The sequence below is a fragment of the Perognathus longimembris genome, chromosome 28, assembly GCF_023159225.1.
Source record: "Perognathus longimembris pacificus isolate PPM17 chromosome 28, ASM2315922v1, whole genome shotgun sequence".
Lineage (NCBI taxonomy): Eukaryota > Metazoa > Chordata > Mammalia > Rodentia > Heteromyidae > Perognathus > Perognathus longimembris.
This window is the reverse complement of record NC_063188.1, coordinates 67,184,652-67,202,953: the sequence shown is the minus strand read 5'-3', so window position 1 is coordinate 67,202,953 and position 18,302 is coordinate 67,184,652. Positions and strand designations below refer to the sequence as shown.

Here is an 18,302-nt window from a genome sequence, read left to right as displayed (position 1 = left end):
TCAAGATTCCCTGATTGACTTTTCTTCTCTTCATTCCCTTAGGTCTCAGTCCCAAATTTATTTGGAAGTCATCTCTTCCATGAAGTCTTTCAATCAAATCCACAAGAATAGAGAAGATGTAGAGATATTCCAGTAAAGGACATTCCTATCTTTGGTCTATGAAATTTAATTTTCTGTTGTGGCAGTTTTGGAGATTTTTTTTTTTTAAAAAACACCCTCTTGCAGGATGGGAATACGGCCTAGTGGTACAGAGCTTGCCTCACATACATGCAGCCCTGGGTTCTGTTCCTCAGAACCACATATATAGAAAAAGCCAGAAGTGGTGCTGTGGCTCATGTGGTAGCATGCTAGCCTTGACCAAAAAGAAGTCAGTGCTCAGGCCCTGAGTCCAGGACTAGCAAAAAAAGAAAAAGAAAAAACACCTCTTGGTAATGTAACAGAAACTAATTAATATAATCCTAGGAAAATTAAAGCCCCACTAGTCAACATGGAAGATGTGAGTTGGGGTAGTAAAATACTGACCATTAAGATCAGAAATCAGGCAAACAATTTTAGTGAAATTGGGAACAGGGAAATGGAAATCCTTTAAGGCGGGGAATAACATTAATTATAGTAAATTATGTAAATAATTGTCCTTGGCCATGCTTAAGTAAGGAATTTAAGTTTTCCCTTCCAAATTTTGTCTACTGGGTTGGAAATAATGCCTGATAGGAACAAACAAGAGGGCATGTAGATGGTACTAAAGAACTGCTTCTTAAATTGTTAGAATTGGAAGAGTGCTTAGTAATGATATAATCTAATTACCTCATCATAAAGATTCAGAAACAAGCTCAGAGGGGAGAATGATTTATGCAAGGTCATACAGCTAGATAGAATAATGCATAGCTAGTACTGGCTCTCTAAATTCCTCTTTAGCATTCTTCCCATCACAGCAAATAGAGTTAAGGCACAATCTCATACAGAGAATGCCTACGGAATTTAAGTATTAAGATACTTCTAGCCTATGTAGAGTCAATTTATTTATTTCATGCTTATGTAATAGGATTCACTATATATCCCTGGTACTATTTTTTCTTTATACCCTGGGCTATGTGGTATCCTAGGTTTCAGTTCTCCTGTCATGGACTCCAGAGGGCTAAGATTACAGGCATGTACCACCATACCAGCTACCACTGCTTTTTGAAAAAAAATCTCTTCATGTACCCCAAGCTGGCCTTACTATGTAGCACAAGGGAGCCTGGAACTTAAAATCCTCCTGACTCTTCCTGCAGAGTGCTGAGAATATAAGCATGCACCATCAGACATGATCCAAGCATTGTTTTAAGCACTTATAAACATTAACTTTATTATTCTTCTATATTATTATCACTGCTGTACAGCAAGGGAAGCAAACCCAGAGAAGTTAAATAACTTGCCCAAGGTTATAAAAGTAATACTGTAAAAGTTGGGATTTCAACCTGAGCATTACTGGTTCTAAAGTCTGGGCTCTTTTTTTAAACTTATATTTCATTGTAAAGGTGATGTACAAAGGGGTTATAGTTACATAAGTCAGGTAATGAATACATTTTAAAGTCTGGGATCTTAATCACTATACTATGCCCTATATACAGAGAATGTGACACTTGTTATAAATGAAAAGGTCTAAATAAAAATCTGACTGATAATTTAAGATTAAATTATAATACTGCTTCAGTGTAGGGAAGTTCTAATACTGAAAAGAATGCAAGGAAAAAGGACTCATACTCTTTGATAGGAATGTAAACTAGTACAGCCACCATGGAAATCAGTATGCAAGTTCCCCACCAAAAAACTATAAATATACCTTCTTTATGACCCTACTATACCACTCTTTGGCATATAACTAAAGAAGTGAAAATCAATACACAAGTGATACCTTTATACCCATATTTGTTTCAGTGCTGTTCACAATAGACAAACTGTGGAATCAGCTGTGGTACCCAACAACTGATGAATAAAGAAAATACGATACCTATATACCACGGAATATTACTCAGCCACGAAGAGAAATGAAACTATGCCATTTTTGGGAAAATACATGGGAGTAGAGGATCATAATATTGAACCAAACAAAGCCAAACTCAAAGCCAATAACCACATATTTTCACTCATTCGTGGAGCTTAAATCAACAATGAAGTTGATGATAGTGATGATAGTTGATGATAGTAAATTAATATAAAGGGAGGGCTTTCAGAAGGGACCAGTTAGAGAGGAAAGGAAAGGATACTGAGCAGGTGAAGAGGATCCAAGTACACACACACACACACACACACACACACACACACACACACACACACACTGTGGCAGTATTTTTCAGTTTTGGATGGGTTTCATGTATGGTGTGTATGCATATATACACACACACACACACACACACACACACACACACACACACACCACCAAAAACTGTGGAAAAAGTTGGGAGGAATCAAGAGACACAGGGTAAAAAAAAGACAAACGACTACAAAAGCAATACTTGCAAAACTGTATGGTGTAAATGAACTGAACAACTTTTGGGGAAGGGAAAGGGGGAGGGGGGAGAGGGGAATGAGGGAGGAAGTAACAAACAGTAAAAAATGTATCCAATGCCTAATGTATGAAACTGTAACCTCTCTGTACATCAGTTTGAAAATAAAAATTAAAAAAAAAAGTTGGGAGGAATAGGAGACGAGTGGAAAAAAAAACAAAGGGCAGAACTTGTTCAATGTATACTGTATGCATTATTTGCATGTATGGAATTATCACAGTGAACCGCCCTCATATTGTTGCCCACGATACATTCCAGTGGCCTGAGAATTAACATCATTAAGTGGTTTCTAGAAATTCAAAATTGTATTCATAAACTGCTTTAATAAATGACAACTCCTTAAAAATGTCAATTCTTTATACCACTACCTAAAGATAATGTAAACAAATAAATACCAAAAAAAATAATAATTGTAGTCTCATCTGGTAGCACGTGTCTGTAATCCCAGCTACTTCAGAAGGCTGAGGGAGGAAGATCAGTAGTTCGATGAAAACATTAGTGAATTATGAATCGCTATCTTAAAAAAAAGAAAAAGGAGCTGAGAGTATACCTCAAATAATGAAGAGTATTTGCCCAGCAAGCACAAGGCTCTGAGTTCAATCCCAGTACTGTAAAAAAAAATTTTAAGGCAATTCTAAACCGTAGGCATGAAAGTTTGTATTTTTAACAAGTTCCAGATATTTTGAAAGCTGCTGGTTTGGGGGCCACAGTTTATGAATAGCAAAGCTTTACAGATGCCAGGTATAGTGTAACATGCTCACAATCTAAGTACTTATGGAGGCAGGGACATGAATTTGAAGCCAGCCTGAACTACATAGCAATATCCTGTCTCAAAAAAAGGGGGGCTGAGGAGTAACTCAGTAAAATAGCACTTGAGTAGCACATTGAATACTTTGGGATGGATCCACAGCACTGAACAAAGTAAAAAAAAAAACAAAAAAAAAAAAACACTACTAAAAATGTTTGAGCTAAACCTTAGGACTACTCCTATGTGGTCTAGAATGACTGCAGCCAATAACTTGAGGAAAGAGGAGTCCTAAGATTCAGACCACCAAAGGACTCCTACAATAAGCAATTGGAAAAAAAAGTTTTATAACGATTTAATAATAATATTTCAAGTTTTAAGAAACTACCAAATAAAAGGTGCATCTACACAACTCTTGATATTTCTTCTCACAAACATACCCATGTTTCTTTCCGGAATGCCGCACAAGAACCCTCTTCCACATAGATCAGGTGGGTTGCCATAAGGTAAAGAATTCCATTAATTGGTTTCTTGCCCTCATAACGATCCAGTAATTTCACGTTCTGTACCTGTTATTTGAGGACAAAAATAGCATTATGGAGTCACCATCTGTAATTAAATTGGGACAATCTGGAACAAGATAAGTACTATTAATATACTACTTCCTTCCAAGAAGGCAAACTAGTATAACCCGTATTTTCTTGTCCTAAATGAGCACTGGAAAAACCATGAAAGAGGGATGTTTGTAATCGAGGAAAGATCAAAATTCTACACAATGATTACTGGTATAGATGTGGGTAGAAAATAGTCTAAAACCCTACTGAGAGATACTTATTCTTGCTAGAGGGACGATGTGGCTATTTAATGCATTAAAAAATTAAGAAGTGTAAATAACAGGATAAATCTTAAAAGTTACTGGGCGAGAGTATATTAAAGTAGGAAATAAGAAAAACAAAAGCAAAGGAAAAGTACTATAAATGGAGAATATAAAATGAGATAGCAGAAATAATTCCCAATAATTTTAATAAATATACATGAATTTAACTTACCAATTAAAAGGTTTACATACTGGATTAAAATAAATGATTTGGCTGTATTTGAGCTAGAATTGTTTAAAATTTTTTAAAAAGACAGAGAAGTTGAAAATAAAAAATGGAAAATGATATGCCAGGCAAATATAAGGCAAACAAAACTGGGATAGAATTCACATTAGATGAAGTAGAATTTATATGAGAAAGAACAACAGAAGATATACTCATCATAAACATGTATGTATCATGCAATACAATTCCAAAATATATCTAGCAACTAGTGAAATTGCAGAAAGGGAAAGAACAAGTACAGTTGGCTATTTTAACAGTCTTCTGAGGAACTGAAAAATTAAGCAGATAAAAATTAAGCAGAGGGCTGGGAATATGGCCTAGTGGGAAGAGTGCTTGCTTTGTATACATGAAGACCGGGGTTCGATTCCCCAGCACCACATATATAGAAAACAGCCAGAAGTGGCACTGTGGCTCAAGTGGCAGAGTGCTAGCCTTGAGTAAAACGAAGCCAGGGACAGTGCTCAGGCCCTGAGGCAAGCGCCAGGGATGGCAAAAAAAAAAAAAAAAATTAAGCAGATATGAGTAACACCTGAAAATCATTACTAAAAAGTTCAAGCTATTAAATACATAGAATTTTTTTTTTTTTTTTTTTTTTTTTTTTTTTTTTTTTTTTTTGCCAGTCCTGGGCCTTGGACTCAGGGCCTGAGCACTGTCCCTGGCTTCTTCCCGCTCAAGGCTAGCACTCTGCCACTTGAGCCACAGCGCCGCTTCTGGCCGTTTTCTGTATATGTGGTGCTGGGGAATCGAACCTAGGGCCTCGTGTATCCGAGGCAGGCACTCTTGCCACTAGGCTATATCCCCAGCCCAAATACATAGAATTTTATATCCAACAAAGAGAGCACACAGTCATTCAAGAAAATGAACAAAGCATTTCCCAAAGGCCAGGATTATAGTTGTAATAACCAAAATTAGCATATGTCTAAAAACAAATTGGCACATTGCTAAATTAATCTTGGGTTGGTGGGAATTCATACAAGAAATGAAATATTTTAAAGTTAATTATAATATAAACACAATAAAAAAAATTTGTTGGACACGTTGAAGAACTGTGAATGAAATATAACATGCAAAAAATTCACTATTCATAGGTAAGATAATTATCTAGAAAAAAAGCAAAAGTCAATAAACTATTAGAACCAATATGATCAGACTTCAGTAAAAGTACCAGATAGAAGATCAACTTACAAAGCAACTACTTACCAATAACATTTTTGTGCTTTAGCAACACTCACTTATGGAAAGCAATAAGAACAAGCATTCATAATGACAGCAAAAACTATATAAAAATTTGACATTAGTTCAATTCAGCATGCACAAAAACTTTATAGAGAACATTTTAACATTCAAATAAAGGACACAGAAGATAATCAAAACAAATTACTGTGGTTTAATGTATCTTTCAAATCTCATGTTATAAAATTAATACCCAAAGTCCTATGTTAATGATTTTTTGGCTACAAAACAACTTTATTTTCATTAGGTCCAAAACTTGAGAGAATTCCTAGGTAGCTAAAATGTTATCTAGTGGCTACAAAGGCTCAGGCTGAAACCTCTGCCATCAGCAGAGCCCCTCAACGGATACTAGACTCTGAGGCGTATTAGTCGTGCTTCAGGGTGAGCTTGTCAGCTTACAAAGATTACTCAGGTGGTCTCCTGTCACCTGTCTTTTCATTAAGCTTCATGATCTTGTCCCATAGATGGGATCTATGTAGGCAGGAACCAAGATACGACGATCCAAAAGGGTTCTTCTCCAGAGCCACAGCAGCTTCCATAGTATCCAAGACTGCCCTTCTCATCTCGAGTTTACTTCTGCATATCCTAGAAGAGCAGGTGCTAACTCTCAGCTAACTCATGGAAGAAATGGTCTACATCCTCCACAGCCCACATACTCATGGTCAAAATAGCAGCACCAAGAGAGGTGGGTGCAGGAGACAAGCAGGTATGAATTGACCAAGCAGGTGACAGCATCCTCCACCTTGGTGTAATAAGGAATAATTCTGATAAATATGGGAATCATAGGGTAGTTGTCCACATAGAGCTAATTTTCTTTCTCGCTCTCTCTCTCGCTCTCTCTCTCTCTCTCACACACACACACACACACACACACACACACACACACACACACACACACACACACCTAGTCCTGCAAGCAGATGATCAAGAAGATGGTTTTGTAGGTTGTGACTAGACAGGAGATTCCAAGGTGGTTCAAAGAGGGAATCTCCAGTTGTACTCCATTCAAACACTATTGAAACAAGACAATTTGTAAGACCTCTAAAGTTCACTCCTGTCAATGCATTTAAGATGTGGGACTTTTGGGAATGGACAGGGTTAATTTGTGCATGGATGGATTGGTGAGTTATGAAACCAAGGAGCCTTGTTATCAAGCTCTAGGCATATTGTTCTGTTTTGCCATGTTTCTACCATGCCATGGACAAGTAGAAAGATACTCAGAAGACGCAAAACAGATGTTAACACCAAGTTTGTTTTTTTTTATTTCCTAGCCTCCATAACTGTAAAGCATTTCTTTTCTTTGTAAATTACATAGTCTTGGGTACTTTGTTATAGCAACAGAAAAGAAACTCAAGACAGAAATGAAAAGAATATACACATAAACTGAAAATTAATACTCATAAACAACCATTATGTTTCAAGTATATATTTAAATGCAAGTATCATATTAATCACATTAGAATTCTTGTCTATGATGTGGTATGGGGAAGAGGGGGCTAACTAAATAAAAATAAGAGCTAGGCTTGCATGGGCCAATGATGACAATGTACCAGGAAATTGTTTAAACATAAGGAAAAAATCTTAAATATTTAAAAGGTGTTCTGTGATGTTTGCCTGTAACTTATTTGCACTCATGTTTAAATTCATGGTCCTAACATATTTTAGGTGTCATCACTCTCTTAAAGGGAGTTTGACAAAGCTGTATGAGATCACAATGAACATAAAATCCTCACCTTAATGCTCTTTCCATTTCATACATTCACATGTTCACATCCAGGAATCATTACTACAGAGTCTATCAGTGTGAAAAATTATTATACAGGCAAATTACTATGCAGGCAAATTGCATATAGCTAAAAAAGATGACAAAATAGTATCACTTTTCTCCCTGGAGACATTTAAGAACAGGATACCCATTTATCTACAGAGGTCTTGATTTTTTTCTCCTATAACTGTGTTCCACTAGAAAGAAAATAATAAACATAAGATATATATTTATCACTTTTCACATTAATTTTATTCACTGATATGTTTCCATATACTGGGGTTTGAATTTAGAGCCTTGAATTTCCTAGGCAGGCATTCTATCCCTTTTTTGCACTGGCTGTTTTTGAAATAGGTTCTCACTTCCTGCCTAAGCATGCAACTGGGTCACAATCCATCTAGTTTATGGTTACTACCATAGCTAGAATGATAGTGAACATACCACCAGACCCAGCTTCTTCTAATGAAGTGGTAGTCTCAAGGACTTTTGTTCCCATGATGGCTTAGAACTTTGATCACGCACCTTATCTCAGTCTCCCCATGTAACTAGGATAAAGAGTATGCCACCATGTTCAGCTATTGGTTGAGAATGGGTCTTGAGTAGATGCTCAGGCTGGTCTCAATCATGATTTTCCCAATTTCAGCCTCTCAATAAGCTAGAATCAAGGAAAGAGCTACCAATTTCCAGTACTTCATATTTATTAAGAAAAGCATCGGCTGGGAATATGGCCTAGTGCTTGCCTCGTATACACAAAGCCCTGTGTTCGATTCCCCAGCACCACACATATAGAAAATGGCCAGAAGTGGCGCTGTGGCTCAAGTGGCAGAGTGCTAGCCTTGAGCAAAAAAGAAGCCAGGGACAGTGCTCTGGCCCTGAGCCCAAGGCCCAAGACTGGCCAAAAAAAAAAAGAGCATCATAACCTCAAGACATAAAATGGCAAAAAAAAAACACTAGACAGATAATTCACGTAAGGGAAAATAAAAATGTTTGAGTATGATTTCACTGGGAATGACAACTGCAAATGTAGACTTTAAATGACATACATATGTAAGAGGCAACTAAAAATATGCATATGTGGGGTCCTGTGAATTAACAAAAATCTCTCAACTTTGAATCTGTGCCCTTTGATCTGAGCTATTCTCTGCTACAGTCAACTTCACAATTATGAGCTCCAAGATTGGATTAACAGATATCAACCTTGGATGGAAGGCAAACTACCCACAAAAACAAATGATAATTTCTTTTCACCTTATAGCAAACAGCCAAAAAATTCGAGACTTCCTGTTCTGTTCCAGTAATACAGTAATAACCTCTCCAGAATTCCTCCTGAGACAAAGTCTGAACTAATGGTCAAACAGGCCAGATCTGTGATTAGGATTGTTTTATGCATAGTTTTCTCACCGCTTTCCCTCTATTCTCTCTATTTAACCTGAAGCCAGTGTCTGTACCTCTGAAGATGGCTGAATATGTACTGAAGTACTGTATTCCCATGGCTTCCATGTAGTAAATCTTTCTCTGCCCTTCTTCATGTCTCTTTATTTGGCATATGAGGATCAGTGGATGGATCTATCTTGTGTATCCTGGACTTTGGCCTGTTATCTAAAGGCCTGGGATCTAAAGGCCTGGTTTCAGATACATTATTTCATACTTGTTAAATATGTAAACCACCCAATTTTGGCAGAGTAGTGGTAAAACTGGAATGATTACACATGACTGATTATAATTATGACCCTTTTAGAAAGCAATATGAAGAGGTTATCAAGACCATAGTTTAGATATGAAATGCTTTGCAAAGGCCCATGCACTGAATGCTTGATCCTCTGTATATGGTACCACTGGGATGTGGTAGAACCTTAGGAGGTAAGGCCTAGATGAAATTAGGTCACTGGGAATGTATCTTTGAACAGGATATGGAGACTGAGGCTTCCTCTCTCTTGCACACTCTCTCCCTTTCCCCCTCTCTTTCTGCTTCCTGGCTGTCAGGTAATGAGCAGGCTTCCTCTGCTATATCCTTTTGCCATGATGTATTATGCTACCACAGGCCCAAAGCAACTGAGAATCTGTGTCTGAGAATCAAAATCAATCTTTCCTACTTTTAAATTGATTATCTCTATTTTTCCAAAGTAATGAAAAGTTGATCAACTCAGATAACTAGTACTAAGAAGTGGGGTCATAGCTGTGACTACTTGACAATGTAGTTCATAAACCTTTGGAAATTTTTTTTGCTGGTCCTGTGGCTTGGACTCAGGGCCTGAGCACTGTCCCTGGCTTCTTTTTGCTCAAGGTTGACACTACCACTTGAGCCACAGCACCATTTCCGGATTTTTGTGTTTATGTGATGCTGAGGTCGAACCCAGGTTTTCATGCCTACAAGGCAAGCACTCTACCACTAAGTCATATTCCCAGTCCTAATAAAATTTATTTTATTTTATTGTATTTTTTTCGGTCATGGGGTTTGAACTCTGGGCCTGGGCTCTGTCCTTGAGCTCTTCAGCTCAAGGCTAGTGCTCTACCACTTTGAGCCACAGTGCCACTTCCTGGAAATGTTTTTAAGGAGGATTTGGAAATTACTGAAGAAGCAGGCTAAAGAATCTAAAACGCCATACATGAAGTTTAATGGAAAATTCAGGTGGTAACATAGACCAGGATGCTTAGAAGAATGTAGACAGTAAAGGTTATGCTATGAGGCTTCAGATGAAAATAAGGCTGCTATTTGGAATTAGACTAAAGATCACCTGTGTTACACTGCAAAACTTGGATACATTTGCTTCATGTCTTAAGACTGTGTAAAGTTGAGTTTAAATGTGTCAGGTTGGTTTATCTGGCAGAGGAAATTTCAAGGCAGCCAATTATTATGGCAATGCCGTAGGTATTACTTCCTGGTTTAAGCCAGATTTATAGTGAAAAACACTTGTATAAAAAGAGCAGAAAGCAGTACAAGAAATGTATCCAATGCCTAACGTATGAAACTGTAACCTCTCTGTACATCAGCTTGATAATAAAAATTTGAAAAAAAAAAAAAAAAAGAGCAGAAAGAGAAACGTCATAAAACTTGCCGTTTGCCAAGGAGAATGCATTTGCCAAAGAGATTAATGCCATTGAAAAGAGGCCAAGTGCTGGTGGACCAGGTTTGTAATCCTAGCTATCCAGGAGTCGGAGATCTGAGGATCACGGTTCAAAACCAGCCTGGAAAAGAAATTCTGTCAGACTCTTATCTCCAAAAACCAGAAAAAAGGAGAGCTATGGCTCAAGTTGTAGAGTACCAGCCTTGAGCAAAAAATATGTACCATTATTATGTATCTATTAAAAATAGAAATAAAGATATTGATGCCTGAGTCTACCCCTAGAGATTCTGATGTAAATCATCTCAATCCTGAGAGTTAGAAAAATGTTCCTCAGCTCAATAGATACTATGTTGAAAAGAAACTATACAACTTGTGGGTGGGGCCAGGAAAGAAAAACTAGGAGTGAGGGAAGGGAGAAACATTGTTCACAAAGAAATGTACTCATTATCTGGCATCTATAACTCCTTGTACATCACCTTCATAATAGCAATAAAAAACAATGTAGATGGTTTAACAAGAGGAAAAAGGTGGAAACTTAGTATAACCAACCAATATGATGTTGAAAAATACATCTTAAAGGAAATGTATATTAACACCAAAGTTCCATAAAATAAATAAAGTAATTAAAAATTTTAAAAGAAAAGTTCCCCAGGTAGTTTTGGTATGTACCTAAAGTTGAGAGGCACATGCTTAAGAGCACAAATTCCTCTTATTGTTTTCCAGGGCTAGGCTCTAACGTTTGCTCCTAAATACAAAAATAATCACTATAATAGCAAAATAGAGACATTACTATGCACCAAGTATTGAACTTTTTATTTTAATTCTTACTATAGTCCAGAGGCAGTTCTTCTTGAGAGAAAAGATCTTTTGATCACTGGTCCACATAATTCTGTCCTGCAAAGTCATTCTTAAAATTGTTTTCCAGCCTCAAGAAATACAAGTCTTATTTTCTTGTACAAGCTAAGAAAACATTAATTCCAGTACAATTCTATCCTTGCTGCAGAAATATATACTGTTAAGTAAAACTGTGGGTATATAACAGAGGTTCATTAGAAATTGTCCCTTCCATTTTGTCTTCCATCCTTCCTGAATCCTTTTTGCTGAAGAGAAATCTTTCCTTAGGTTTCAGTATCTAGCTTCATGAGGTCAAAAACAAAAAAAAATCCAACAGCGATGTCCTAGCAAAAAAGAGAGAAAAGACATCTCTGGATGAGGGAGACTCTGTCCCCGAGCTTTTATGCTCAAGGCTAGCACTGTACCCATGGAAGCACAACAATACTCCAGCTTTTTTGTGTTTAATTGGGGATAAGAATTTCATGGACTTTCCTGCCAAGGCTGGCTTTGAATCACGATCCTCAGATCTCAGCTTAAGTTGCTAGTGAACCACCAGTGACCAGCTTCTCCTGTCTTCTTTTGAGACAAGCCCCTGTCTTTTTTAGAGCTGGCTTTGACTAAACCTGTTTCCTTCTACCAATTTGTCTCCAGGATATTCTATAGAGCAAAGAATACAAACCTTAGATTCCAGTAATAGGATGCTATTCATTTGGACTGAGCCCTAGCTAGTAATGGGCTCCAACAGACTTGTCCAAAACAAAATAGTCCTTCATGCTAAATACCACTTAAAGTGAAACCATAAGGAAGCAGAGCTTCCAAATAAGACTAGTATTTTTTTTTCTGAAAATAGGATATTCCCATCTACCTGAGTCAGAGTAATGTCCATTCTAGCTGGGCATAAGTGGCTCACACCTGTAATTCTACCTACTCAGGAGGCTGAGATCTGAGAACTGATGTTTAAAGCCAGCCAAGGCAGGAATATTCATGAAGATGCTTATTACCAATTAATCAATGAAAAAGCCAGAAGTGGAGCTGTGAAGCTGAACACAAAAGCTCAAAGACAGGGCCCAGGACAGAGTTCAAGCTCCAGACTGTCAAAAGTAAAGTTCCTTCTATCTCAACCCTTCTAAGAAAGCAACTTTAAGGGGTTGGAAGGTGGCTAAATGGTAGGGTGCTTGAATAGCATGCATGAAGCCCTGGGTTTAATTCCTCAGTACTACATAAATAGAGCCAAAAGTGCTGTTGTGGCTCAAGTGGTAGAGTGATAGCCTTGAGCAAAAAGAAGCTCAGGGACAGTGCCCAGGCCCTGAGTTCAAGACCCAGGACTAGAAAAAAGAAAAGCAATTTTAACAGAATGTAACCAACATTTTTTTCAATTTGTTTTCCTTCTTCCCACCATACAAAATCCATTGTTCTAGTACTGCCTAGTGGGAGTTCTCATTATATTTTGTGGAAATGGAGGCAACTCCATTCATGCATTCATGGAAACCAATTAGACTGATAAATATACCTGCAGAATTTTATCTTTGGTCAATTCTAAGATAGCTAAAGAGTGGCTGCAGTAAAAGAGGAGAATTGGACAATAACTGGCCAAGTACAAAAGAAGGGAAGGTGAAACAGACCAGAGAAGGAGAAATAAGTTATTAAGCAAAAAATTCCAACTGTCTACTGTAAGATAAAGTACTCTCAAAACCCAAGAGGCACTTTAGGGCTAAAAATTCCTATGGGGAAGAAAGGGAGAAAAAAGAATCCACACTAACCTTTAGACACAGGGTAAGATGTGCAGAAAAGAAAATATTTACAGTGAATAATACAAAACATCACTGGTGCAAGAGAAGCATAGATACAAAGACGATCCAGAGAGGCATTATGCTCACTTGAACGCAGAATATGTAAATTTGACGGGAGTGGTTTGGCAAAAGCCTGTGTTTACTTCATCCAATTGAAAGTTAAAATGAAATTTCCTGTAATCCTTGCTACTCAAGAGGCTGAGATCTGAAGTATGCAAGCCCAGGCTAGAAATTCTGTGAGGCTCTTCAATTAACTACCAAAAAAACAGAAGTGGAGTTTCTCTCCTCTCTCTCTCTCTCTCTCTCTCTCTCTCTCTCTCTCTCTCTCTCTCTCTCTCTCTCTCTCTCTCTCACATACACACACACTCAGACAAGGAAATGTAAGCTTATCCTTACTAGAGGAGCTATATTGCAATAAAAGGCTACCCTATTCAAGTACAGAGTGTACCACCTGGAGGGTACTTTCTCAAGAAGCTTTAAAGAAGGAAACTCCATACCTAAGCTAGGTTTCATATAGGCCTTCATGGAGTAGGGATCCTGTGCCTCTTTATCAAGTAGAATCTTCTAGAAGACCTTGTCTTGTTTCTAGTCATGAGCACCAGAGCATGAAAGCACCAGAATAAGAATATTCCTTTACCTGGTGTGCTAATTTATCCAGTAGAAACTTGAGTTCTGTCATGTATGTGGAGGGGGGAAAAGATTTCGGAAGAAAGTAACAACAGGGGAGGAGAGGAAGAAGGGGAGGGAGGAAGGGAGTGTGGGAGGGAGGGAGGAAGGAGGAGGAGGAAAGGGAAAGAGAAATAAGAAAGCAGAGGAGCAAAGAGACAGCTGGGCGCCAGTGGTTCACACCTAAAATCCTACAACTTAGGAGGCTTAGATCTTAGGATTGCGGTTCAAAGCCAGCCTCGGCAGAAAAAATGTGAGACTCCAATTAATCACCAGATAACCGGAAGTAGTGCTATAGCTCAAAGTGGTAGAACACTAGCTTTGAGCTAAAAAGCTCAGGGAGAGTGCCCAGGCCCTAATTCAAGCCGCATTACCGAACAACAACAACAAAAAATAGGCAGAGAGACGAGGTGGAAAGTAGAGAAAGAAGAGGAAAGAGGAAAAGAGGCTGTATGTATGTATTCTATAGACTTCAATTCTTACCATGCTACTATATTTCTTTGTTAATTTTGCACCCCTTAGCGGTGGTTAGAAGGCTCTGAGATTTATGAGAGCTTCACTGTTGATAAGGCTATGCACCATAAACCATGTGTTTTTGTTTTATTCATTGCTCTTCCAGGAAGGGAAGAAGAGAGGAAATCAGGTGCACTTCATACATCCCCATTTGTCACTATTATTGTAATAACTTGGATGTTCCATAAAAAATAAACAAAAGATGAGACATCTGGCTCCAAATTACCAATGCTGCCATCAGCTGCAAGAGGCTAAACAAGTCTTGCCCCTAGGGACATCACTTCTAAGAAGATACCATTGACCCTGAAAACATATATTAACAAGTAGCTCTCTTGCTTTCAGGGCAAGCATCTCTAGGTCTATTTTTCAAAGGAGAAAATGAGACTGTGTAATAGGAGAGAAAAAGAGAAAGGTAGAAGCAAATGAAATCTTGTGTTAATATGTACAAGGTCTTTTGAAGCAAGTATTAAAAGGCAATAAAGGAGTGGAAATGACAATGAAATCCCCTCCTGTACAATTAATGTATGTTAATAAAATACAATGCAATGGCCTTGAACTTATGCCTCACTAAAATGAAAGCGTATTTGACTTGGAAAGGAACTGTACATTCGTCTCAGTCTCTACATCTACCATTACAAAATACTAGGAATTACAATGAACCTTCAAGAAAATAGCATTTCTCAAAGCATGTTCTATGAATTCTAGTTCCACAAGATATTAATAAGTATTCATACAAATATGCATCCATATAACACAGAAAGATTTACAGTGAGGGTAAGAAAACACTAGGTAAAACAAATATAAGCAGACTCTTTGTTGCAGAGCTTTCAGTTTATTAGGAAAACATTCATTATGAATCTACACAGGGTTTGTCAAGTCAACATATTTTACTTAAAACCTTTTAAGTAGTTATATACAATTAAATATGCTCATTTATAAGTACAATGTCTCTTGATCAATATCACCCCTTTCATCATTCTCCCCATCTCTCTCAACAATACCCATCTCTGAATAATCTGGTTCCATTTACACACACATCACACACAAATACTACACACACACACACACACACTATATATATATATATACACTATGACTACATCTGCCCTCCTTTCCTTTCTCCATTTATTTGCCCTCTTCTCCTCCCTCCCCCAAAACCCCCACATGTCCAGCATTCTGGTATTCATTTTGTTAACTTGTTAGTGGTTCAAAGGAGTTTATACCACTGTAGTTCTCATGCATATATATGTATACATACACCTTACTTATTATGTTTGTGTATATGTGAATATGACCCTGTATATACTTACATATACATTTGTAAATTACATGTAACTTCCACATTAGAGAAAGTATGTGTTCCTTAATCCTTTGTATTTTCAAACAAATTATCTTATGGGACTAGTTCATAAGGAACATAGTTTAGGATATGCTGGGATAATTTATTTGTTCATTTTTAAATTGAAGCAGTATAATGAAAGGGGTTAAGAGTATATATTTTTGAATCACAGATTGTCTGGCTTCATATTGCTTAAGCTTTTCTGGATGAATTCTTTAATCTTTAAAATGAGCATAGCAGTATTGCTGTGAGTATTAAGTGAATGTGTAAGTATGTGATATTTAATGGAAAGCACTTAGAATATTATCTAGCACACAGCAGTAGGGGTTAGATATTTTAGCCACAGGTCAAGTGAATTACAGAGAGGTTAAAAGAAAACAGTTCAAAGTGACCATTATCAAAGCTGAGTTCAAAATCCAGGTCTCCCAATTCCTTGTCCAATATTTGTTTCAAATAATGAAATTAGCTTAGAATTTCTCAAAAAAAAATCTAAAGCACTTAAATGCACCACAATGCACATATATATGCATATATACACACATACACACATACATAAACATACACTCACACACATACACACATGCATGCCCCTAAAACAAGTGGTTTCGAGGAATATCTGCTAAGTTGTGTTTTCCAAAGTACAAATTAAAGTCCAAGGAGGTTACGTAGTAAAGAATACTACTCCAGTGTCTATAAAGAGTGCCCAAAAGGCCAAATCACTGCCACCAGGGCTTTCTAGATAGTTTATCCTCTTGCAATGTACTACCCAAAAGCCTTTCTGGATTCTGGAGAAGCAAATAGCCCTCTGAGACAAGCAGAATATACTTTGAGATCTCACATGATTCATCCATTCATTGTTCCTTTCCTTCCTTCTTTCTTTGTGTGTGCCTGCACACGCATACACACAAATGCAGGTACATGAGCCAGTACTAGGGCTTGAACTCAAGGCCTGTGTACTGTTCCCTTAGCTATTTTTTTCTTGCAGCTCAGAATTTATGAGTGAAAGGGGACTGGGTCACTTGATGTTTATATGCTTGACCCCTACAGCTATGTCCTGGCTGTAATGAGGAAGAAGGCTGCCTGCATTGGTGGCCACAGGGTGGTATAATCCCAGGAATATGCTGAGCCCGATCTTCTGGGATCCTGGTGCTATGATGGGGGGCCAGCACTATCAGATATGTGGTGCTGAGGAATCGAACCCAGGGCTTCATATATACGAGGCAAGCACTCTTGCCACTAGGCCATATTCCCAGCCCTGTCCCTTAGCTTTTTCTGCTCAAGTTTGGTGCTCTACCACTTGAATACCACCTCCACTTTTGGCTTTTTGGTGACTAATTGGAAATAAGAGTTTCACAGACTTTTCTGCCTGAACTGACTTTGAACCTCAATCCTCAGATCTCAGCTTCTTAAGTAGCTAGGATTACAGGCAAGAGCCACTGGCACTCAGCATCCTAGGATCATTATTATTTTTTTAAAACTTATTTTATTTATATGGTACTGAGGAATAGAATCCAAGGCCCCATGCAAGCTAGGCAAGCATTCTAACACTAAGCCACATTTCCAGGCCCCTAAGATTCTTATATACTAAAAGCTCTACCACTGTTTCTCCCTAATGGAAAGAAAAGGGCATATTTAGCTACTGAGCACTTAATGTGTGCCAGGTTCTCACCATACCTTGTTTTAATCTTCTTCATAGTCTCAAGAAGCCCATTTTACAAACAAGGAACAGAATCTTAAGAGTGCTGAAGTGATTTGCTCAAGAACCCAGAGCTGGGCTGGGAATATGGCCTAGTGGCAAGAGTGCTTGCCTCCCATTTATGAAGCCCTGAGTTCGATTCCCCAGCACCACATATATAAAAAACGGCCAGGGGGCTGGGGATATGGCCTAGTGGCAAGAGTGCCAGAAGTGCCAGAAGTGCCAGAAGAGTGCCAGAAGTGGCGCTGTGGCTCAAGTGGCAGAGTGCTAGCCTTGAGCAAAAAAGAAGCCAGGGACAGTGCTCAGGCCCAGATTCCAAGCCCCAGGACTGGCCAAAAAAAAAAAAAAACGGCCAGAAGTGGTGCTGTAGCTCAAGTGGCAGAGTGCTAGCCTTGAGCAAAAAGAAGCCAGGGACAGTGCTCAGGCCCTGAGTCCAAGCACAGGACTGGCAAAAAAAAAAAAGAACCCAGAGCTAATAAGTAATACATTTTGAATTCAGATCCAGCTGTGTGTTTAACACATGTAGAGGAAAAATTCTCTACACCACACTACTCCCTAGAATAAAAAGATCAAAGTGAAGTCAAATAGATTTAGATTTTTCAGAACAATATGAGGAGCACAATTCTAAACCTTAGAAACCAAGTTTCCTTGATAACGAAAAAGCTACTTTTTCAGTCAGCTTTATCTCTATTTTGACCTTGCTTCTTTCCTAAATGAACTTGGGGTGGACTATAATGAAAGACAGATCTACTATTACATTATTAGAATAGAAAATCAGAGTCATGAAAAGGAAGAGGAAGCAAGGTCAAAGGCTAAGACAGTTAATATGATTGAACCTTAAATCTGGTCTTAGCTTCCTAGAAGTCAAGCCAAAAATTTTTGCTTTTAGGAAAGCTTCAAACAAATTGTAATCTCCTTGAGATCAGGTAGGGATGACTGAAAAGCACTTTGTAATAACACAAATTGTTACTACTTTTCAAATTATTAGCTAGAATAGCATTCTATAC

At 37.9% G+C, this 18,302-nt stretch overlaps 1 protein-coding gene across 3 annotated transcripts in view; it reads right to left on the bottom strand.

Moving 5' to 3' along the window:
• Positions 1 to 18,302, bottom strand: part of Mtmr8 (myotubularin related protein 8) — a 79,506-nt gene that overhangs the window by 54,590 nt on the left and 6,614 nt on the right. For all 3 annotated transcript variants that reach the window (XM_048336477.1, XM_048336476.1, XM_048336475.1), the window contains exon 2: positions 3,732 to 3,860. In XM_048336477.1, coding sequence (XP_048192434.1) covers positions 3,732 to 3,860 — 129 coding nt within the window. The remainder of the gene's footprint in view (positions 1 to 3,731; positions 3,861 to 18,302) is intronic.